The sequence below is a fragment of the Monodelphis domestica genome, chromosome 2, assembly GCF_027887165.1.
Source record: "Monodelphis domestica isolate mMonDom1 chromosome 2, mMonDom1.pri, whole genome shotgun sequence".
NCBI lineage: Eukaryota > Metazoa > Chordata > Mammalia > Didelphimorphia > Didelphidae > Monodelphis > Monodelphis domestica.
In genome coordinates, this window is record NC_077228.1 from 15,148,817 (window position 1) to 15,173,595 (window position 24,779).

Sequence of the window (24,779 nt, forward strand, 5' to 3'; positions counted from 1 at the left end):
AATAAAGAAGAGGAAAAAAAATTAAAGGTGTATAGATGCCAAAGAAGAAATTTTGCTGATAGCATGATTGTTTACTTAGAAAATCATAGGAAATTAGGAAGAATACTAAGACAATGACTGGCTTCTGCAAATCTGCAAGCTACACAATGGAGACACATGTCTCCATAACAGAATTTCAGGCATTAATTGAAAGCAAAATTCCATTGAAAACCATTCCAAGATGCATAAAGTCTGGGGAATGAGTCTATCAAAGCTAGCAAGTACCTGTATAGATACAATTATTAAGTGTTCCTTGAATAAAGTGCAACTTAGCTAGAAGAATATTCAGTCATTGCTGGGCCATGGCAATACGATGAAGATAACAAAAATGACAATATTGCTAAAATAAGTCTGAAGTTTTAAGCTATACCAATAAAATTATCTAAATGGATACTTTGCAGAACTCATCAAATAATAACAAAATTCATTTGGAGACACAAAAGATCTAGAAAATCCAAGGAAATAATAAAAAAGAACAATGAAGGAAAAAGTTACTTCTTGACCTCAACCCAAAATATAAAGCAGCAATCATCAAATCCATCTGGTATTGGTTTAAAAATGGAAGAGCAGATTAATGAAGTGACTAGACAAGGGAGAGGCAACTAAGTGTCACAATGGATAGAGAGCTGGGTCTGAAGTCAGGAAGAGCTGAGTTCAAATCTGACATCAGATACTTAGTCGTTGTGTGACCCTGAGTAAATCACTTAACCCCATTGCCTCAGTTTTCCTCTTCTGTAAAAATGAACTAAAAAAGGAAATGGCATAGAATTCCAGTATCCTTCCAAAGAAAACTCCAAATGAAGTCCCAGAAAGTCAGACATGACTGAGTGAACATAGACAAAGGAATTCAATAGACCATTGTTCAATAAGTCAGAGGCATATAACTTAGGGAAAAATTCTTGTTTGATTAAAAAAACTGATGAGAAAGCAATTGGGCAAAAATTTGGCTTGGACCAATGCTATATGCCATATTCTATAATAAATTCAAAATGGATACATTAACATAATATTAAATATTATGCCATAAAAAAGAAAGGAAGATTATTCATCTTTCATGTTTATAGACAGGAGATCTATTTTAACCAGTATGGAACTGAGATAATTAACAAAGATAAAATATAACAAGTGTACATGCACAAATAAAATGAATGAATCTAAGATAAGAAATGCAAGTGGTGGAATGGAAAAAAAAAACAACCCTTAGCCTAAATTTCTTTGGGTTTGGTAACCAAGATACATAGTGAGCTTGAAGATATATATGTATAGGTATGTAAACACATGCGTGTAGATATGATACATATATGATAAAAAACCATTGTCCAATCTATACATGGCTAAAGAATATGAATAAATATTACTCGAAGGAAGAATTGCAATCTATTAACCATCATATGAATGGATGACCCACATCATTAATAACAGAAGAAATGCAAATGAAAACAATCTCAAACCCTGAAAATTGGCAAAGAATGATCATTGTTGGAGGGGTTATGGGAAGACACTTGGAGGAACTGTGAAGCATTGTAACTACATTGGAAATCAATTTGGTTTTATACTAATAAAGTAACTAAAACGTTTATACCTTTCATTGAGCAGAAGGCAGAACTACTGGGTCTATACCACCAGTAAGAAATTGATGAAACACCTTTATAACACACCATACATTTTATAGCAGCATTTTTTGGTAGTTAGGTGGCACAGTAGATAGTGCTGGGTCTGGAGTTGGGAAGACATGAGTTCAAATCTGCACTCAGACAGTAACTGTATGATCTGAGGCAAGACATCTATCTGTCTCCATTCACTGGAAATAGCAAACCGTGTGTGTGTGTGTGTGTGTGTGTGTGTGTGTGTGTGTGTGTGTGTGTGAGAGAGAGAGAGAGAGAGAGAGAGAGAGAGAGAGAGAGAGAGAGAGAGAGAGAGAGAGGAGGGAGAGGGAGGGAAGGAGGGAGGGAGGGAGAGAGAGAGGGAGAGAGACAGAGAGGGGGGGGAAGAGGGAGGGAGAGAGAGAGGGAGAGAGACAGAGGGGGGGGGGAGAGGGAGGGTGAGAGAGAGAGAGAGAGAGAGAGAGAGAGAGAGAGAGAGAGAGAGAGAGAGAGAGAGAGATGAACTCAACTGAATGACTGAATGACAGTGTGCCAGGCACTGGGCTAAGTGCTGGGGATACAGGGATGAGTTAAAAAGAAAGAAGGTCCCTGTCCTCAAGGAGATGACATTCTAATGGTGATAGCACATAAAGGGAGCTGAAAAGCTGAGACAACAAAAAGAAGGGGAGCAGGACTAGCGAGGTGTTTGAAGAATGATTTCTGGAAGAACTTTCTGCCCATGAGCTGCTGCTTTCAGGAAGACTTGGCCATCAGCGTAACTAGTACAGAAATAGCCCCCATTTGGAGCCAAAAATCCTCCCCAACTCCCCCAATTTCAAACTACAAAAGTCGTCTCAGATGCTGACGTATACAGCATGCAGAGATGTAATCTATACAAGCTGTGCTAACCCTTGGGTCCGTTCCAGAGTCCAGGAGGGAAGCCAAGCAACCCCACTGGGCAGTCAAAGTTAAAGTAGACTCGTCTAAACTCCACGGCAGCCCCCCCAACCCCCCAATCATCCCTGAGCTGAGGTCAGGCAGCAGAGGCAAGGGCCAGGGACCACAAACTCTGAAAAAACCTCAGAATGTCCCTTTTGGGGTCCACCAATCATAAAAATGTCTCCCTAAGGCTGCCAGCTTTGGGAGGGAAAACAAGCTGATCCAGAGTTTCTACTATGCCACAGCTGGGTCAGAATCCCTAGAAAGAGTGTTCTGAATCAGATTCTCAAGCTGCTCTCACGCCAGGTACATGCCAGGAGGCAGGAGGTGAGGCAGGCAGCCAATGGAGAGGGAGGCGGCAGCAAGAAAAATGGCGGCACTTTATAAGGGATTAAGAAATCTCTGACAGTCTGGCTACTCACTCCCTTTGATTAGACCCTCATCACTTCTCACCTGAAATGTTGCCCTAGTCTCTTAAAAAAAATAATAAACCGTTACTTTCTGCCTTGCAATCAATTCTATGTAATTATTCCAAGGCAGAAGAGAGGTAAGGGCTAGGCAATGGGGGTGAAGAGACTTGCCCAGGGTCATCCAGCTAAGAAATGACTAGATCTAGATTTGAACCCAGGACCTCCTGTCTCTAGGCCTGGCTTTCCATCCTCTGAGATGCCCAGCTGCCCCTGCAAAAGTAGTCTTGATTACTTGACTTATTCCCACCAACTATGTGCCAGAGAAGGCTTTTACAGAACATAGTAGGTATGTGCAAAATATTATAATTCCCACTCAGGGTAGTCTAGGGATGGGCTTCCCCTTCCCCTTTTTACCTTTCTTGCTTTCTATTGTTATTATTGCTCACTTGTTTCAGCCAGGTCCTACTCTGTAGGAACCTATTTAGGGTTTTCTTTTGGCAGAGATCCTAGAGTGGGGTTTGCCATTTCCTTTTCCAACCCATTTTACAAATAAGAAAACTGAGGCAAACAGGATTAAAATGACTTTGCCCAGGGTCACACAGGTAGTAAGAGTCTAAAGCTGGATTTGAATTCAGGTCTTCTTGACTCTAGGTCTCTAACCCACTGCACCTAGCTCTTTAGCAAAAGTTATCCTGCTTTTATGGTGGCAAGTGATGTCATAGGCACCTTTTTTAAAAATTTAAAATGTTTCCATTCCCTGCATTTATTATAGAGAAAACAGGGCCAGGTTAGAGGTATCAGAGAAGTTGGGTTTGATAATTATATCCCAGGTTGTGCCATTTCACTAGACAATATGACCATGGGCCTTGGTCTCCTCAACCATAAAATGGGGACAAGAAAACCTGTACCATCTCCCCCCCAAAGGCTCCTATAGCAAAGGGCTTTCATTTACTCTGCACTTCAAAGCTTCTAAAGGACTTTATATCTCTCGTCTTATCTGAGATTCACAGACATCCTGTGAATAAGGGCTAGTATTATTCCCATTTTAAGGATAAAGAAACTGAGGCAAAGAAAAGACAAATCACGTGCTGACAATCATAGGGCGAGAAACTGTGCCTGTGCCTTCAAAGGTCCAGGGAGTTTCTGGGGAAGGAAACTCCTCCTAGTGACCGACCAGCAACTTTGAGGCTTAGAATGTTGCCAAGAACAAATAACTTGCCTAAGATCATCCAATCAGTGGGAATTGGAGACAGGACTTGAACTCAGATCTTTCTGACTTTGAGGCCACCACTCTCTCTCCATGACTCCACACTGGCTTCCCCATGAAGGGATTCGGAAACAATGCAATGCAACAGAAATGAAAGCGAATGTTCTTTTTGTGGTGAGAAGGCTGGTGTCAGGCAGAAAGTCAGATACTGTGGTAGATGCTGGGGACAGAAAAAAAAAGGTGGGGGGGAACCAAGCGATGCCATTTCTCAGCCATGGACCTGTACAAAGGCCCCCCCACCCAGGGGAAGGGGAACCACCGTACTGATCGGTGAGTTATGGACAGCACTCCGCTCTGGGCTCCAGGCTGACACTCCACTCTCATCATACACTGCTCCTTCCAAACTGCCCCCCAGCTGATCCTGATCCTTCATCTCCCATCCCATGCCTTTGTCCATGCTGTACTCCATGTCCAGAAAGCCTTCCTTCCTCACCTCTGCCTTGGAGAATTCCTAGATGCATTCAGAGTTCACTTCAAACAGCATCTACACGAGTCCCTTCCTGAAATATCAGCTGCCACTACTTTCCCTTCCTCCCCAAACCCGCAAGGAGTTTATTTATTTTTTATTAAGAACACAAAGCCCTTATTATTATTATTACCTCCCATCTTAGAACCAATATTGTATTGGATCCAAAGCAGAAGAACAGTAAGAATTAGGCAATGGAGGTGAAGTGACTTGCCCAAGGTCACACAACTAGGAATGATCTGAGACCATATGTGAACCCATGATCTCCTGTCTCTCAATCCTACGAGCCCCCTAACTGCCCCCTCCAACATATTTTAAATATATATATTTATATGCTCCAAGGGGCCATGGGGATCGAGTCCTGAGGCTGGCATCAAGAAGACTCATCTTCATGAGTTCAATTCTGGCCCCAAACAGTATTAGCTGTGTGAACCTGGGCAAGTCACTTAACCTCATTTACTTTAGTTCCTCGTGTATGAAATGAGTTGGAGAAGGAAATGGCAAATTGTTCCAGTATCTCTGCCAATAAAACCCCAAATGGTATCACAAAGAGTCAGACAAGACTGAAATATCTCCACACTATATTCACATCTTGTCTCTACTTGCAGCAAGGAGTCCCCCGCTATATTGTACCAGATGGTCCCAGAGGATCATTGCTCTAAAGCTGGAACCCCTTCATTTTATACACGAGGAAACTGAGGTTCAGAGATATTCAGTGACTTGTCAAAGGTCACACAGTGGTGAGTGCCACACTTGGGACTCAGAGCAGTCCCTCAATTTGTCCAGTGCTCCCTCCTTTAAAACACATTGCCTCCACAGATTGGGTTCCTTAATTTGTTGCCTTGGGCTCTCTGGTGAAGCCTATGGACTCCTCAGAATTATCTTTTTAAATGGATAAAATAAAATACATCCAAAGGGAACCAATAATACTGAAATGTGGCTATATAAAGACTTTTTTGGTAATTCACCATAAACCCAGAGTGAAACTCACTTGCTCTACAGAATGTAAGTTCCTTGAGGGCAAGCATGGTTTCATTTGTATCGTTGGAGGCATTTAAATAAAGTGATTTTTATTTATTTAAATAAATTGATAGACTAAGAGCTCTTAGAGGGCAGGGAACAATTTTTTTTTTGCCTTTTGCATTTAGAGTAAATGCTTACCAAGTGCTTTTTGATTGACTGATTGACATAGATGAAATCACTTGAAGTGTTATTTTGATTTTAGAAATACAATCACAGATTTATCAACATTTGGATTGTTCTGAGATGCAGCTGAAGGAAGCAGCCCAACAGGTGTGGCATGAAGAGCATCTGTTGCCTCTCAGTCTTCTGACTTCCTCCCCGAAAGGATCATGGGACAGCTCGGGAAACCTCTGGCCATGAAAAGCCGCCAGCCACCTCCTGAGAAACTGCCAGACAGCTTGGCAAGCCCTGGCTGCCTGTCTGCTTCTCTCTTTTCTCCCCTTGGACACAATGGGATTTTCCTCCCAAATTCATATTCTAGCAGAGTCACAAATGTCCCCCCAAGTTCACCATCAGCCCTGACTTCAGATCTCTGAGACCTCCTGCTACCTCAATCTCTCCGCTGGCCCCCCTGCCAGAGGGGCCCTTTGATGTGTACTATTTGGACTCCCAGCTGACCCACACAGAGCCTCTTTGATCTCTTATTAAGTGGCTGCTTGTCTCCTGGTGCCTTTAGTCTTGCTGCAGGGAGGTTTCTGGAAGTCAGTCCTCATCCCCGGTACACAACAAACTCCACACACCAGGAGAGTGCTCCCTTCAGTCACCCAGGACTGACCCACTGAAAAGCCTGCTTTAAGCTATGAGAGAATTTCCCCTGGTAGCCACATTCCAGCGACCCCAGGACTACACTATTAAGACTTTTTTTTTTTCCAAATGAAGCAGCTTAAAATGATTTAAAGGACGTGGAAGGTTCCCATCAAGGAAAAAGGAAGTAAATCCTCTGTGAAAAGAAATCTTCAGCACAGTTGGTGTCGAAGCTTACAGTACTTTGATGTTCCTGAAAATAATGTGGATGGGACACCGAGATGGGCAAAAAACAACCTTTATCACTAACTCCGGGGTGACGCTAAGGTTCTGTCACAGACAAACGCCTTTTAAAAGCAACTATGTAGCTGATTCAACAGAAAGCTCGAGGTTGCTTTTTGATGAATATGGATGCTGACACTCTTTCAGACAGAAGCAAGCTCCTGACTGGTCAGCTTTCTGCATCCACAGCCAGCCTAATCCTCCTAAGGTGACTCAGGAACCAAAGATGTGCACTTGAAAGCAAACCAGGGGAAATATCCCACCAAGTCGCTTGGGAATCAAAGTGGAGGCCGACCATAAATACAGTGACTTACAGATGATACTCTTGGGATTTTACCAACTAAAACCTCATGGGATCACAAAGTATCTGAGACTATATCCTTCCTTAATCTCAGGGCAAGAGATAGGTGGTAAGAAAGGAAGAGTGGACCCAAAGTCAGAGGGACCCCAGTTCAAATATCACCTTTGACGTTTGACATTTACCAGTTGTTTGACTACACACAATTGTCTGAACCTCAGTTTCCTTATTTGTAAATTGGGGGGAGGGACTGAATGAAAATGTCCTACTTCCCTCACAAGGTTTTGGGATTTCTTAATGAAATCAGGGATGGAAATCAGGATGTCCAATCCTGAAAATGACACTTAAAATTAGATTTTTTTAAAAATTCTGGGCTGCACCTGGAGAGAATGCCACTATAATTCTTTGTCAGGTACTGATGAAACTCTTTCTAATGAGCATGCCTGATACTTGTTCTGCTATTATTCTAGAAGAGTTGTGTAGGCACTGAGGGGTGAAGGCACTTGTGTAGGGTCACAGAGGCAGAATGGATCTGAAAATGAATTTGAACTGTGGTCTGCCTGAGTCTGAGAGAGGCTATCTATCAATTATAGACCACCACCACCTTCATCATCTTCAATGATAGCAGCAACAACAATTCAAATCTCATCAATGCCTCAATGACTCAATCTCATGGAATAATGCAAAAATGCCTTCTCCGGACAAAACCATGGAGTTGGGACTCTGCCCTCAAGAAATTTGCAACCTAAAAGTAAATGGAATCTGCAGCACCTAATAAATTATTTCTATCAGTAGTCTAAGGGGGCTATTTTGTTTGGGGTGTTTGTTTGAAATCTAGCATAAAACCAAAATGGCCTATAAAGCTGAAGTCACAGCAGAGCTAGATGGGGCCTCAGAAGGAATCGTGTCCAGCCAGTATCCAAAAACAAATCCCTCTAAATAGCCCTGAAAAGAGACCTCTCCCTTTCCATCCCCAGTGATAAGAGGACCCACTACTCCTTGAGCCCATTGCACTTTAGGATGCTAGAAGTAAGTTATTCCCTCCCTTATAACAAACCTAAGTCTATCCTACCCAAACGGGCATTTACCTACTGAATTGAGACCAAATTGCTTTAGCCAGGCATTCAGGGACTTCCACAACATTGTTCCATCCTTCCTTTTCACCATTTCTCACCTGTATTATTTGCAAACCTTCCAGCCTCAAAGGACCCCTTACACACAAGTCCTACTCTTGAGTCCACCATGGGATTTCTTAATGTCTTACTTATTATATGGTGCCCAGGACTGAGCACAGTACTCCCAATGAGATCTAAAGGCTTAGTACAGCTAATTAACTAATATTCATCTGATCAAGTCAAAGTCCTTGAGTTATGTTCCCCCATCATCTGTGTGACACAAGGACGGACAAGTGAGACATACTGAAAAAGAAGAGCTGGGAGCTGAATGGAGCAGAACTTTGGGAGCACTGATTGGTTCAGCAGGTACCTGGACCTTTCAGCATTTGGAGGACATGCTATAATGAAGAGAGAGCCTTTTTTCTGTTGAATGGCTCCAGTTTTCCTGTTTAGATTTGGATACAGTTATTGGCTTATTGTCTTCCCCATTACACAAAGAGCTCACTGGGACAGGGGACTATCTTTGTCTTTCTTTGTATCCCCAGCATTAGCCCACTGTCTGGAACACAAGAGGTACTTAAAAATGCATTTTGCTTGACTATTAGATTTGAAATCAGGAAATCTTGAATTCAAATTCTGTCATAAATATTTACTAGCTATGTAGTTCCTTGACCAGGCACTTTCCTCTCTGTCAAGGGAAGCTAGCCGTAACCCTTACTTCACACCATTCCTGATCAAATAAGTTAATGTAGATGAAAAGTTCTTCCAACCTTGCTTGGGATTAGTTCATGGTTCTTTCGTGTCATGGACATTCCCCAAAGAGCATTATCGCCTCCATTAAAGTCTTAGTCCAATGCTCCACTGTGGCAATGGGGAAGACTCTGAAAATGGACCATGAGCTCTGGCCCCACCTAGCTGGAAAGACTTTGCATATGGAGCTGGTAAGCAGTTTAGATAAAGTGGGAAAGCAGACCACTGGGTTGGCTGTGGAGTCATGAGTTCTCTGGCACTAACTCTTACTCATTCTATTAAGTGGCAGGAGAAGTGCTTTCTACATCAGTATGCAGTAATGAAACCATAAGTCATTAAAATATTATATATGTGGTTGACAATGACTATTTGCAAAGTTGAAATCAAATGGAAAGAAGCAGTCATTCAAGCAGGGCATTTATGTGAATTCTCATAAAGCTAATATAAAAATAGAACAAATTTATGACTCAGAATACTTCTTTATGTCAGGGATTAGTCTACCTATGTGACTTTGGATTAGTCATTTAATTTCTCTGGAACTCCATTTCCTCATCTACAAAATGAGAGGGTTAGATAAGGAGGTCTCCGAGGTCACTTCCAACCCTTCATCTGCAAACTTGTAATTATTCTGCTACACAGATCATAAAACTTCAAAAGCAGAGGGACCACCTTGTTGGCCAGCTAGTCTAAGCCCTTCATTTAAGGATGAGAAAAAAGAGGTCTAGAGAGGTCACAGCACATGCCCAAAGTCATGCAGTAAGTGGCAAAGACAGGATTTCCACATGGGCTTGTCTTTCCCTGCCTCATCACAATATCCAAGAAGTTATTGCTGTAACCAAGAAGTTCCACGCTTCCTAGAGTCAGTCTGGTTATGAGCAGGAAGCTTCTTGTCCCATTGGATAAAATGATACATAATCCTATAGCAACCTTGGGGAGAACTAGAGTGAGCTCAATTAATCAACCTTTGAGTTTCTGAGCCAGTGTGGTTAGCACGGCAGCAACACGCACTAGAAGGCTTGGATCACCAGATGGTCTCTGCAGAATCAAGGAATCTTTTCATTTTTAAGGAAATATCATGGAATAAAATAAGTTCAACATCACTTACACTACAAGAAGATCTTCACCATTTCCTTTTGATACTAAATAATAGAAAGCAGGGCATGACAAAACTATTCCATCTGAGATAACAGATTCCACCTGACTATTATCTCTGTTTTTATCCCTTGGTTGTGTGATTGACAAACAAACCCAAGACATTCCCAGAAAACATATATTGTTAGAGATTCAATCAAGAAATATTCATTAGGTACTTTTTATGAATAAGGCAAATGGGAGGCCTTTGAGATTACAAAGACACAAAGAAACCAGTTCCCATCCTCAAAGAGTAATAACAAGAACAGCAGCTTGGATGACATGCTTCAAAAATATTGCCTAATTTTATTATCTCTGCTTTACAGACATCTGAGACAGACAGAGCTTAAGTGACTTGCTCAGGATCACATAGCTAATGAGTGTCTAAAGCCACAACTGAACTCAGGTCTTCCTGACTCCAAGCCAAGAACACTCCACTTCACTATTTTGTTGCGTTCTATTTCAGGATTCAGAGAGAATGCAATATCCATAGACAAATAAATACATGGTCATTAGATCATAGATTTATAGCTTTAGAGGAAGAGACTTCCAGGCCAACTGGTCCTAGAGCTCTTGGTTTTAGATTTAAAAATTGAGGCTAAGACAGTTAAAAGAACTGGCCCAATGCCACACAGAAAGTGACAGAGATGAGATTTGAACCCAGGGTCGCCAGATACAAATATATGACAATGTCCACACTTGCATGCTACCTCTTAAGAAGCATTTAAATAGACAATCCAAGGATTGCATTTTTGGGAAATAAATAAATATCTCTTACTATCTGGTAGCATCAGAGATAGAGAGGGGGAAGGAATTTTAAAGGGCATGGAGTCTAACTGGTTCATTTGGAAACTGAGGCTGTTAAGTGAATTGTCCAGTATCACACAACTAGCAAATATCTGAGGCAGGATTCAAATTCTGATCTTACTCATTTCAAGGCTAAAACCCAAGCAACAATGCCATGGTTTTATAAATTACAAATTCACATGATAAATATTTAAAAGTTACCAAAACCCAAAGAGTAGTAGACTTGGAATCATGGCAGTCCTTACTCCTGTGAACTTTGTAAGCATGAGCAAGTCACTGCTTTTCTGAGCCTCAGTTGCTTTGAGGGACAGGATATTATTATCCCCATTTTATGGGCAGGAGTAAACTGAGGCAGGCAGAGGTTAAATGATTTGCCTAGGGTCACAGTAAGTGCCTGAGGCAGGAATTGAAATCAAATCTTCCTGAATCCAAGTCCAATGTACTATCTCCTATAGCACTTAATACAAATTTTAGTTACTTATTTATTGATTACACAAATGCTCATCCTTCTGTGATGTCCCATCATGCCACTGGGAAGCCCTTGGGTTCCTGAAGGCCCAAACCTCTGTGGCACAAGCTGAAGCTGGAAAGGAGTCGAACATGAACCAGATGACCAGATGATGCACTCTTGGTCTCTGGCTATTTCCCAGCAAGAATCTTATCAGAGACTTGGCTAAATTAGCCCGGGGTGGGGCACGGGGCATTTAGTGATCTGTATTAAGCAGATACCTGGTCAAACAACAAAGTAAAACCACCCAGGGGCCTGCTAGGCCTGTTTTCTTTTTCAATAGGAAAGAGCTAATGTGCAAAACCAGGAACAAATGATTCACTTGGAATACTTCTTTTCATGAGTGCTTGTCTCCAAAGCCATCAATACCATGTCTTTGGCAATACCTATCAGCACATGTGGTACTAATTATTCTTTAGAAATACCTAAACTTGGGGGCAGCTGGGAAGCTCAGTCAATGGAGAGCCAGACCCAGAGACAGGAGGTCCTCAGTTAAAATCTGGCCTTAAACACTTCCTAGCTGTGTGACCCTGGGCAAGTCACTTAACCCCCATTGTCTAGCCCTTACTGCTTTTCTACCTTGGAACCAATTCACAGTACTGATTCTAAGAAAGAAGATAAGGGTTTTAAAAAAGAGAGAAGGATCATTTCATTCTTTGTACCCATATCCGCAGTGCCTGACACATATAAGATATTAATAAATAAATATCTGTTGATTAATTGATGAATCTCAAAACTGTCAGATTTATAACTGCTTTGGGGGGCTTGAGGTGAACCCCTGGGGGTTCGGGAAGGGCACCTTTTTTCAAGGATGCAAGACTCTGAAACTTAGCTTAGAAATAAAAAGAGAAATTTATTAATTTAGAAGGCAATGTTGAATCTGACCAGAAAGCCTGCCTCCTAGGGGGGACAGCATAGGTGGAAAGGTGCTCCCAGGTGACATCAATTGTGGGGTCTTTATACTCTTTACAACAGGGAAGATGTGACTTTAGAGGCATGGAAAAGGGAGAGGGGGGTTGGTCATCTGACCGGGGTCTACCTGAAGACATAGGGGGTGACCCTCATAGTTTAGGGGACAAATGGAAGTCTGAGATACAGTCCGATGGTATCGAGGTGTAGCCCGGAGGTGCATCTCAATGTCCATCTCAAATCTAAAGGATGCTCCAAGGATGATCATTCTCTCAGGCTCTTATAGAAGTTATCAGATGGCTTTTGGGTTAGGAGACACAAGGACAGAAGGGAGCAAAGGAAGTTCCCTGCTTACCGTTTGCCTGAGTTTGGGGGTTACAATGCCCATTCCATGACCAGCAATACTAAGACCCAGAGAATCCACAAAAGATTCCCTCGTTTGAATGGTACCATGTAGTGTCTCTGCTAAAGAACTTCCAATAGCTACTGCTTACCCTTAGGAAAAAAAAAATCACACTCCTCTGTTTGGCATCTAAGGTCCTTTAAAATCATTTCTGAATCCATCTTTCTAGATTTAGTTGGCATTCTTCTCTGTCTCTATGTCCCGGACAAAAGGGGAAACATTCTTTGCCAATATTTGATTGGCCATCGCCATGTTTTTGCCCTCAAACCCAGAAGACATCCCTTCCTCACCTCAGCCTCAAAGAATCTCATGCTTTCTTCAAAACTCAGCTTATGTTTTGATTTCTTCATCGGGAAGCTGCCTATTCCTCTCCATTGGGGAATGGCTTGATGTCCAAGTGTCTCTTCCTACAGAAGGCGATCTTATGCCCTCCCCCTTGGTAATGTCACGCCCTTTCAGTGTCAAGCACCTGGGAGGTGGCCAGTAAATGCTTGTTATGTGTTGGCCTAGTAAAGAAGTAGGAGGAATGCCTTTAGATCTGAAGAGAAATTCATTCTGTCGGGTAGAGGAACCAGCCACAGGAAAAGATCTCAGGAAACAAGACTCCAGGGGGAGGGAGGTGGAGATAGGTGAGACCTGGAATCCCATTCCCTGGGTTCCAAACCACCAAATACCATCCAAGAACCAACTGCCAGCCAGTCCTCAGAGGGAAGGAACAGGGTGAGGTTAGCCTGGGGGAGGAGTAAACCAGAGGGAGAGAAAAGGTCTTTCCAGGTAGCTAGTTATTTAAATGAATTACTCTAGCTAAAGGCTAATTATTCTTGCTGAAGGGTTAATTGGAGTATAAATAACTAAACAGACCATTCATAAATTAGGGCCCCTGTTTATTTTTCCCTGCCAGGCTAATCATTTTCCTCGAGGCAGTGAACAGAGAGATGACCTTGAAGGCAATGAAGCCTTGGGTTCATGTCAGACCACTGGCTGGGTGCTGCTGGGTAAGTCTGTGAATCAGCCCTGGGCCCAGGCAACGCTCTCACAATTAAACATCACAGAGGTGCCAGCAGTCGGGGCACAGGAAGTTTCCTCATCTGGGAGTCTGTTCTTAAGTAACATACTTATCCCTCATTAGTTTATATGCCCATTAATAATAAAAATAGGCTCGAATTTCCCCCTCAGCTCACGAGTTTTCTGCATCAACAACAACATAAACTATAATTAAGGCAAAGGATTTTCTTCTTGAACAAATGACTGTCCTCAATTGTGTAAGCACAGGCAGAACCCAACTAATGGGGAAAAAACTTAGATTAAGGTACATTTTTTTTCTTTATCAGTAATCAGTGTCACAGGTATTGGTCAATGAATTAGCAGCTTATGTTAGGGGTAGCTAAGTGGCCCAATGGAATGTATTATTATTCTAAATTGCAAAGTTTAAGGGTTATTTTAGGTTACGAAACATGCTACCTCTCCGAATCCAGAAATGGAACTGTTTGGAGAAGGCAGCATGTTTTTATAGGATAGAGAGCCAGGTCTTAGAGATGGGAGGTTCTGGGTTCAAATTTGGCCAGAGACATGTCCTATCTGTGTGACCCAGGGTAAGTCACTTAACTCCAGTTCTCAACCTTTATAGCTCTTCTGTCTTGGAACTGATACTTGTATAAATACTAAGAGAAAAGGTTTTAGAAGAGATTTAAAAGGGAGAAAAAAGGCTAATGTTAGTTTCAGGAATAAGTATGACACTCAGTAAGACCTCAAATGCAAAGAAATCTCCATGTAGGGTCTACCTGTACTCCAGATAGCCCAAGTGAATCATCTTGGGGTCACTTGGCATTTTAATAATTCACATGTAAACACTGGACTCATCAGGTGATTTTCCAGTGTTCTGATTTATAAAGAATGTGAAGCAAAAAGAGCATCAACATGCTAAGAATTTAGCCTGTTGCTGGACCACCATCAGCCTTTGAAGTGCCCAGTTATTGATCCCAAGGATGAAGCAAGACCAACAATGTAATAATACACAGGAGGGAGTTTATTAAACAAACTGCAGTTTGGGCTCAGCACTCTAAAAAATGGCTGTCCCCAAGTCTGGGGTGTACAGGTTTTTTATACACTTTTGTGGTAGGGGGAGTGCAGAGGAACTCCTGGGGATGGGGTGTTATCAGTTCCTGGCATCAAGAGGGGGAGGGACAGGAACTTCTGGGGTTGGGGGTCAATATGGCTCCTAGCATATGTCAGGAGGGGAAGTGACTAGAGCTCCTGGGGTTAGGGGGCCAGGGAGGGGAAAGAAGGGGTTTGGATGCTGGCTCTTCACCCTAACACAGAGCAGTAACAAAGGACATTTAGATAACGCTTAAGAATTGCAAAGTGCTTTATACTCTTATTTCACTGGCTCCTCACTACAAATATCAACCCCCTGGAGTCCATCCACCACCCAGCTATCAAAAGTGATTTTCCTAAGGCACAAATCTAACCTTGTCACCCCTCTACTCATTATTCTCCAGTGGCTCCCTATGGATTCCAGGAACAAATATCAAATCTTGTTTTGAATTCTGTGAATCTTAAAAACTGCTCAGACTGTACCTTAGAAGATCTGGTTAAGCTATTCTCCTATTGTAACAATGGAGTTACTTGATCAGGATGTATCAGGAACTTTTAAAATTACTCCACCCTACTCAGACAGTGCCTTAGGGGAAGATACAGTTGCAAACTCCTGATTGAACAATGAAAAGTCCCTAACTCATACTTATAGTAAAGCTAGAATCTTAAGCTAGGTCTATTTTTTAGATCTAATACAAAAATGGTGCTAAGTACCTATAAAGGTTAAATTAATCACTAAAAGGTCAAGCAACTTACAAAAGGCAAGCTTAACAAAAGAGGTGTGAATTACTCAGAGGATTTAATCTAACCAGAAAAGGTGAGAACTAAGAATGGGCAGTCCTGGGAAAAAGCGTCTACTGTGATTGGTAGACACGAAAATTTAGGGGAGGTGACATAAGAGAAAATTTCTTTAAAAGGAAGAGGTAAAAGGTAAATTCAGCGAGTAGTTGGAGTTCTGAGTTGAAGTGAGGGACATTTGAATGGAGTTCGCAATTGAAATCAGTTTGGAGAGGATTTTCAGTTCAGAGTGAATGAACCCAGCTTGGAGATGATCTTGTGGTGAGTGATAAAGACTGACTCGCTCTCCCTTAGGCTCAGGCCTAATGGCCTAGGCCCTTTTCTACTGCTTGGATATTCTCTCTCTCTCTCTCTCTCTCTCTCTCTCTCTCTCTCTCTCTCTCTCTCTCTCTCTCTCTCTCTCTCTCTCTTCTCTCTCTCTCTCTCTCCTTCCCTTAATTCCTTCAATTATATTAATTAAAATCTCCATAAATCCCCAGCTGACTTGGGTATTTTTCATATTTGGGAATTTCCCTTGGCAACCACCTATTTAGATTTTAAGTCAAAACACTAAAAATTATCTTTACCAGTTTGGCCAAAACCTTTACAGTTTGGCATTTACAGTTTTTAAGATTCACAATTCAAGCCCTTCATAACCTGGGATCCATCCTACCTTTCCTATATCTAATACCCTACTCTGGCCTACCGGCTTTTTCTCAAACAAGATACTCCATTACCCAGCTCTAGCAATATTCACAGGCTGTCCACCCCCCTATGCCAGGAATAGTCTTCCCTCTCCACTAGCTGACTTCCCTGACTTCTCTCAAGTCCCACTTAAAATCCCACCTTCTCCTGGAAGACATTCCACCCCTTAATCCTTTAATCTTCTTCTTTAGATTTAGTGGTTTGTAAGAAGTCTCCTCATTAGACTGTGAGCTCCTCAAGAACAGAGACTAGACATGTCACTTAAAAAACAAATTTCTAGTGCTTAGAAAAGTGCCTGGTAAATGTTTACTGGTTGATTGACTATAATTCTCGAAGGAAGGTGGTATGATGATCACTCCCTCTTTAGAATTGAGGAAACTAAGGCTGAGAGATGATAAATGACTTGTTCAGGGCCTCAGAGCCACTAAGTGTCTAAGGAAGGATTTAAAATCAGGTTTTTCTAAGTCCAAGTCCACTGTTTTACCCATTAGATGATCTATATATATAAATATTTAATATATTAAAAATAGTTTACAGAAAATATATAATATTCATATAATATATAAAATTAAAATATATTAACAGATTGCTTTTCTAAGATCAGTCATGAGATCATAGGATTTATCACTACACGGGGCCTCAGAGAACAACTCCTTATTTAACCTTATTTAAGGAAATCGAGGCCTCGAGAGAGAGATGAAGAGACTCACCCCAGGTCCCATAAGTAGAAAGTGACAGATGAGATTCCAAGTCAGGAAGCTACCCTCAATTGCCATGTGCTAGCCATTCTACTAGCAAGTCTTTTAAGGTCAGGAAGGAAGCTTTATTATTCTTTATGAATAATGTAAAAAGAAAAAAACTCAACCATGTTCACCTCAATCATACTGTATACAATAGAAACCTACTATTTGGGGGAGATAAAATGCCAAAGAGGGCCTGAGGAAGAGCTTCATTCATTAGTCCAAATCATGGTGTGATACTGTCCAGGAGGCTGAAGCATCTCCACAAATGTTCTGTCCAATTCAACTAAGTTAATCTACTTCTAGGACAGAAGGAATAGAATTAGGTCCCCCACCTCTACTGTAAGCAGGGCTTATGGAGCATCTGGGAACCACCACTCTGGGGCAGATGTACTTCTTGATTTGCTTAGTCTAATAACAAACTGGCCACATTCACTACGATGCAGGATAGTGTCTGCATAGGTCTCCCTCCTAAAATGAGACTTCTTTAAGATTGCAAAATACGTCAGCAGGTCCGGGAAGGTCACACAAATCCAAGATGGCCCTTGGAGTGGCCACAAGAAGACCTGAGAAGGGCAAGGGTTGCCTCTCTTTGAGGTCACCCCACAAATACCCTCAGCAAGCAGACCATGAGAGACAGCAGCCCAGACACAAATGGAACGCAGAGAGTCTCCAGAAGAAGCTGATTCATATGCAATTCACTTAGATTGCTTCTATTTCCTTAAATAATTTGAACATTTCATTTCAATAAGAGCTTACAAACAACAAATATGAGGGATTCAGAGGAGTCTGGGAAAACCTGCATCAATGTTAGCAGAGTAAATGAAGTAAATGGAATGAAGGACAAGATTTATTATTGGTCCCTTGGAACTAAGAGAGAAAGATATGCAATAATTATAGCCTAAATAAAAGCAAAAGATGAGGACATCAGAGTATTTGTTTGGCCATTCCTGGTCCCAGAGAGGAGAAAGCAAATGTCTGTCTTAGCAGAAAGGTGTGAGTATAGAGCACAGATCATCAGACAAACTCGTGGTACTGGTTCCATCATTGTTTTAGTTTGTTAAAATAGGTCAATGCTAGGTAGGGAAGAGCATGAAAAAAAAAGAGAGAAGTCAAGAGGATCTGAGTGACTTCCTCATGGTCAGAAGATGCCTATGTCTACATGCCAGGGGCCTGGAGGCCAAGACAGGAGGTTCCAAAGCTTCATTCTCCAATTCTACGTCCATGACCTGAATATACACCAAACAGGGCTATTGTTACAATCTCATTTCCTCCATACACTAGTATCGACACAGTATCCACCAGGATTCTTTAAAGCATAGCATACTAGCAGACATCCTTGAGCAAATACTCCCCTGGAATTGTAATCTTATTATTTTCTACTGTGCAATGAGACTAGCCTAGGGTGAGTCTTAACCATTTTACAGGTCAACTTCCCACGGGCCTCTGCTGAAACCTAAGGACCCATTATCAGAATTGTGCGAAGAAAATGAAACACAGATTACAAAGCTAGAAACAGGTTGACAAAGCCCGTAAAATCTAGCCACAGACTGTGTGATATCCCTAGACTAGATTAAATGTATATAATTAAATTTATATTATTATATTATGTACACATTATATATTATAATAATTTAATAAAATATATAATAAATAACTAAAATTTATTGCTAAATTAATAATCATAAACAAAATGAATATATTAACTATAATAATTTAATAAAATATATAATGAAATATAATAAATTTAATAAAATATATGATAAAATTAATAAAATATATAATAAATTGCTAAATTAGTAACTATCAATGAGCAAAATAAATATATAACTATAATAATTTAATAAAATATATAACTAAAATTTATTGCTAAGTTAATAACTATTAATAACCAAAATAAATATGTAACTATAATAATTTAATAAAATACATAATAAATAACTAAAATTAGTTCTGTTGCCCTTTCTAGTAAGTTCTCACCAATTTAGTGATGAAAAAAACCCTGGTAGAAAAAAATGTTTCATTAAAATTAATATCCCCAAAGGCTAACTCTTGAACATAGAGCTCTGTGCCTAAGCACTGCTTTAGCATTCTTAGGCTTTTTCTTTTTTTTTTTCCATCTTAGAATCAATACTGTGTATTGGTTCCAAAGCAAAAGAGCAATAAGGGCTACGTAATGGGGGCTAAGTAACTTGCCCAGGGTCACACAACTAGGAAGTAGCTGAGGTCAAATTTGAACCCAGGATCTCTCATCTCTAGTCCTGACTCTCAATTCACTAAGCATCTAAGCTGTGCCCTTCCCAAGCTTTTCCATCAAGCATCACTCAGGCTGAGCCTCAGACAATGGGGAAAAGCCACTTGAAGAGAATCTCACAAACTGAAACGTGATGTACTCCAGATCAGAAAAATGGCCTTCGGGGCTCTTTTTAAAACCTTCACCTGGCCTGGCAAAAGTTATTTCTCCTCATTAGTGTTTATTACCTAATTACAGCAAGTGATAACCTAACCAATTAATTAACTTGCCCAACACCAAACTTTAAATTGAGATACCCTGTCATCTAAATGTCACAGTAGGTGACAGTGACACACGCTCGGCTGATAAACAACAAAAACGTGATGTACACACCACCGAGGTATTTTAAGACTCGATGTTTTTCCTCGCAGGTCTGACTGCAGAGGGAGACAGCCTGAGCCCTTCGACCAAAAAAAAAAGCAAGATTCTAAGATTCAGGGTTTTCAAAAATCTGTTTTTTTGGAAATTGCTCATTCAACTCCTTTAAAAAATGAGATAATGAAATTTGCAGAGAAGTGAATTCCAGTGTGCCAACAGAGGGGAAGGGAGGAGAGAAAATACAGATGAAGAAGCATTTCTAAAACACCAAGAAATTATAGACTCAAAAGTTAAAGGATGGGGTGGCCTGGAGATGGGGGATCAGACACTTTCTGACTGTCATTTAACTTAACCCCCATGGCCCAGCCTTTACTCTTTTCTGCTCTAAACCAATACACAGTATTGATTCTAAGACAGAAAGTGAGGGTTTAAAAAAAAAAGATGTAAGTCCAAAACCTGACTCGGACACTTCCTAGCTACGTGACCCTGATGTGAGTCTCAGTTTCCTCATCTGTAAAAAGTAGATGAGAGTACCTATTTCAGAGGACTGCTAAAGATCAAATGGTTTATATGTAGAAGGCTACAAAAATTAGATGTTATTATCAGCCCCACATTGAAGAACTGAATAATGATTCCCCATTTATCAACTAGCTTATTTGTGATGTCTCTGTCTAATCAAAAACAAGTTCACTAATAAGCTGAGCCAACTTGCTCCAGGGGAGTTAAAAAATGAAAATATGGGTTCATTTACTCCTTGAGATCTAATTTTTTTTGGACTGGATCTACAATTACATTGAAACAGGGCCTTCGCAGTTAGGAAGCTCCCTGGTGTCAACCAATGCAGGTCAATATCTCTTCTGTAACTTTCAGTCAGTCTTCCAGAACTGCCTAGAGCACTGATAAGTAAAGGAATTTGCCCAGAGGAGATCTGAACCCAAGACTCACTGGTTTTGAAGCCAGTGCTCTATCCATTAGGTCATACTGCCTCTAGAGATCTAATCAGCATGAAGGAATTCTGAAAACTCCAAAGCTGAGATTAAACTAAAGAGAGATGATTATGAAAAGCATTCATTAATTTGGATCAACAACTCAGAAGCCAATCTGCTTAACAACCTTCTGAAGAAATGTTCCAATGGTGGAGAGGGGCAGCTGTCAATGCCAACCAACGTGCCAGCAAAAATGACTAACCGAGGATCTATTTTTGGTTGTCTTAAATTGCACCGGCGAAATTTGGGATTTTATGTTCTTACATAATGCTCTAAAAGTATTTGTCTTTTCATCTGTTCCCGATTGTCTTCTTCTATGAGGAAAGAATTGATTTTTACATCAGTAGGCATTTTATGTGCTTAGAAGAGAGAGTACATTTTGCTTTATTAAACCACAGTGAGCTAAGGCTACACTAGCATATTAAAATATGCACATTACAGAAAAGAGCATTCTTGCCAAGAGCTTTAATTCCCTGTGATAATCAAACATACACATTTAAACAGAGCCCATTGACTGGTAAAATTCAAGAGGCATCTTACCAAGATATTCCCCATTCTCCCCTAATACCACACTATTAATTCTCCAAATATTTCCAGACTCCGATATTCCTCATCATCTTTTCCATAACACACCAACCTAAATCAGCTAGATGAGTGGGATAGTATATTTATAAAGGCAGACACTCTCTCTCTCTCTCTCTCTCTCTCTCTCTCTCTCTCTCTCTCTCTCTCTCTCCTTCTCCCTCTCCTTCTCTCTCTCTTCCCCCACTTCCCCTTTCTTTCTCCCCTTCTCCTCTATTTCCCCCTTTTCCTCTCTGTCTCTCTCAGTCACTTTCTATCTCTCTCTTTCTTTCTCTCTCCCTCTATTCCCCCACTTCCCCTTTATTTCCCCACTTCCCCTCTATTTCCCCCTCTTCCTCTCTGTCTCTCTCTCAGTCTGTCTCTCTCTGAGTCTCTGTCTCTCTTTGTCTCTCTCTCTCTCCCTCTCTCTCTTCCTCCACTTCCCCTTTCTTTCTCCCCTTCTCCTCTATTTCCCCCTCTTCCTCTCTGTCTCTCTCTCAATCTCTCTTTCTATCTCTCTTTCTTTCTCTTTCCCTCTCTTCTCTCACTTCCCCCCTTCACCTCTATTTCCCCCTCTTCCTGTCTGTCTCTCTCTGTGTCTCTCTGTCTGTCTCTCTCTGTGTGTCTCTCTCTCTTTCTCTCTCTCTCCCTCTCCCTCTCTCTCTCTCTTCCCCCACTTCCCCTTTCTTTCTCCCCTTCTCCTCTATTTCCCCCTCTTCCTCTCTGTCTCTCTCTGTCTCTCTTTCTTTCTCTCTCCCTCTCTTCCCCCACTTCCCCCCTTCACCTCCATTTCTCTCTCTTACTCTCTGTCTCTCTCTCTCTCTCTGTCTCTCTCTCTCTCACACACACACAAACACACACACACACACTTTAATAATGATGAGTACTTTGAGTCCAAAATGGAAGAAGTAAAGTATGCATCAGTACTAAGGGAGACAAACCCAAATCCTATTCTAATGTTATTATTATCATTTTACTTGTCTTCTTGTTTCTTAAATTTGATACATTAATTTAGTGAGGAGATTAAGTATTTTATGGTTCAGTGGATTTTAAGCTTCATTAGTTGATATCAATTATTTCCATTAAAATTATAATCCAAGTCCATATCTGTTTCTTTCTTCATTTCCCTCATGTGGATATCGATAGCTTGTTTGAAGAGATGTTTGCAGTGAAGAAGAGAAGATTCAAAGAGAACATGATAGCTCTTTTAAAGTAATTTAAGGGTTGCCTTGTAGAAGAGGACAGATATCTAGAGAGCATGAAAGACAAATGGAGGATAAGAGAAAGGATTTGGAAAGAGGTAAATTTAGGCTTCATGTAAGAAAAGACCTCATAAAGAATTGTGCTATCCTTAAATGGAAGAAGTTGTTGTGTGAATCAGTGGGTTCCTCTGACTTTAAATTAGCAATGAAAGATGACCACCTCCATCCCACCCTCACCTAATCCAATTGGTGAGTGTCCTCCTTCCTTAACCACCTAGTATTTATTGACAGGATAAATCTCTACAGATTAATCATCCTGTTGGAGACACTGAAGCTGGAAGTGATGGTTATTGCAATTAGGGTCCTGATAAGGCAGATAGTTTTTAACTGTTCCTAGGACATCAGTCTTCACTTCATCCTTTCCCTTTAATTGGGTAGAGATTTTGGATCTTAGTTTTAACAAATTTGTGCACAGACAGTAGATTTGAAAATGATGCTAATAATGGTAGCCAAACATTTCCTCTCTTTCAATACACATTTCATATTTTGTGCTACTTTTCAGTGTGTCATGGTCATAGCTTTCTGATTCTCTTCAAGAGGAAAAGTGGACCTGATACTCTCTCCCTCTCTCTCTTCCTCCTTCTCCATTTCCCTCTCTCTCTGTATATGTATGTAATATATATTCTATATATGCATGTATATAAATATCTCCATTTATAGAGGCAGATAGATAGACAGACAGACAGACAGATAGATGGATGGATAGATGGATAGATAGATAGATAGACAGACAGACAGACAGACGGACAGACTGACGGATGGACGGACAGACGGACAGACAGACAGACAGATAGATAGACAGACAGATAGACAGATGGATAGATATGTATATATAAGTAGTTCAGTGGATAGAGTGTCAGACCTAGAATTGGTAGTTCCTGGGTTCATATCTGGTCTCAGACCTCCTAGCTATGTGACCCTGGACAAGTCACTTAACCCCCTTGGCCTAGCCCTTGCCCTTCTGTCTTAAAGTTGCCACTAGGACCGAAGTTAAGAATTTTAGAAACAACAACCAGCACCACACCAACAAAAAACAATCTTAGTAACATTCCCTCTAGGATCATCTCCCATTTACCCCAGCTCATCTGTAAAGATATTTAAATGTTCTCCCATTAGAATATGAGAATGGAAATGGCTTTTACTTACTTTTCTATCCCTATTACCACAGTGATGCTTACACATTAAGTGCTTAATAAATGCTTCCTTGGCTGACTTGTATGAAACCATTTCTTGATTCCAAGGAGTTTCTGGGCTATGGGTACATTCTGATTTAATTTGGGAAACAAAAAGGCATGAGCATTGGTTCCTACCTCATTAAGGGAATTCCTTCCATGTTAGAAAGAAGCTCAACAGAGAATACTTGGAAACTTCTCTCTCTGGAGTCTACTGTAAAACTTGTCACTTTATACAAAGTGGGTCTGTGTTGACCAAAAGCGGTCTTGACTATGGGATCCCATTTACTTCAAAGAGGAAACTAAGGAGACTTGAGTTCTCCTAGCCCAATTTTGGCCCAAATGTCAAGCCCTCGCTATCTGTATATTAGACACTGTAGGTTTACGATATCGTTTCCCCAAACCTGAGTTCAAACAACTCAGAGCACACAATGATCATAGAATCTCCCTTATTTTGTTCTCTATCAGCAAGTTAAATGTGGCTAGGTAAACATGTAAGGATGCACATGTGCATGTGTGTGTAGTCTCATGACGTGCCAACATACGTATGGCATCTTGCTTTTCTTGGTTAATCTAACGAAATGGGCACATCAAATGAAAGTATGTACAGTGGGGAAAATAATAGAAATAAATATATATTCTTGAGAAAATATGACCTGATAGTCCAAAATGCTGAATCCCAAGCCATCGGCACCTTTAATTAACTCAATTTTCTTCACTTCTGTCGACCATAGGGCCAACTCCCCATCATCTTCATCATCATCGTGAGTGGGAACTTCTTCACGGAGATCAACCTGGAACACAACATGAGAAAACTTCAGATGCAGCCCTCACAATTCCTAAAAGATGGCGGCTGGAATGGTTCATGGTAGTATATCATAGTGAATAGAAGAGTGCTGAACGTGGAGCCAGGAAGGCCTGGGTTCAAATGCCACCTGAGATCTAATGAGTTGAATGACCCTGGGCAAAGCATTCATGACTCTCCAGTCCAGCCCCCTCATGTGCAAAACCGAGGTCACAAGAGCACCTCCCTAACATGGTTATTATGAAGACCAAATGAGATCATGCAGCTCAAGGGCTTTGCAAACCTGATAGTACTATAAGATCAGGATGGGTTTTCTATTATTCGGCACAGTTTCAGTTTCCTCTGAAATTCTTTAGAAGCTTAAAAAAGGGGGTTTTTAAACATACTACAAC

At 40.9% G+C, this 24,779-nt stretch overlaps 1 protein-coding gene across 4 annotated transcripts in view; it reads right to left on the reverse strand.

Moving 5' to 3' along the window:
• Positions 1–24,779, reverse strand: part of PATJ (PATJ crumbs cell polarity complex component) — a 364,450-nt gene that overhangs the window by 255,307 nt on the left and 84,364 nt on the right. For all 4 annotated transcript variants that reach the window (XM_056814120.1, XM_056814123.1, XM_056814122.1 and 1 more), the window contains exon 17: positions 24,239–24,376. In XM_056814120.1, coding sequence (XP_056670098.1) covers positions 24,239–24,376 — 138 coding nt within the window. The remainder of the gene's footprint in view (positions 1–24,238; positions 24,377–24,779) is intronic.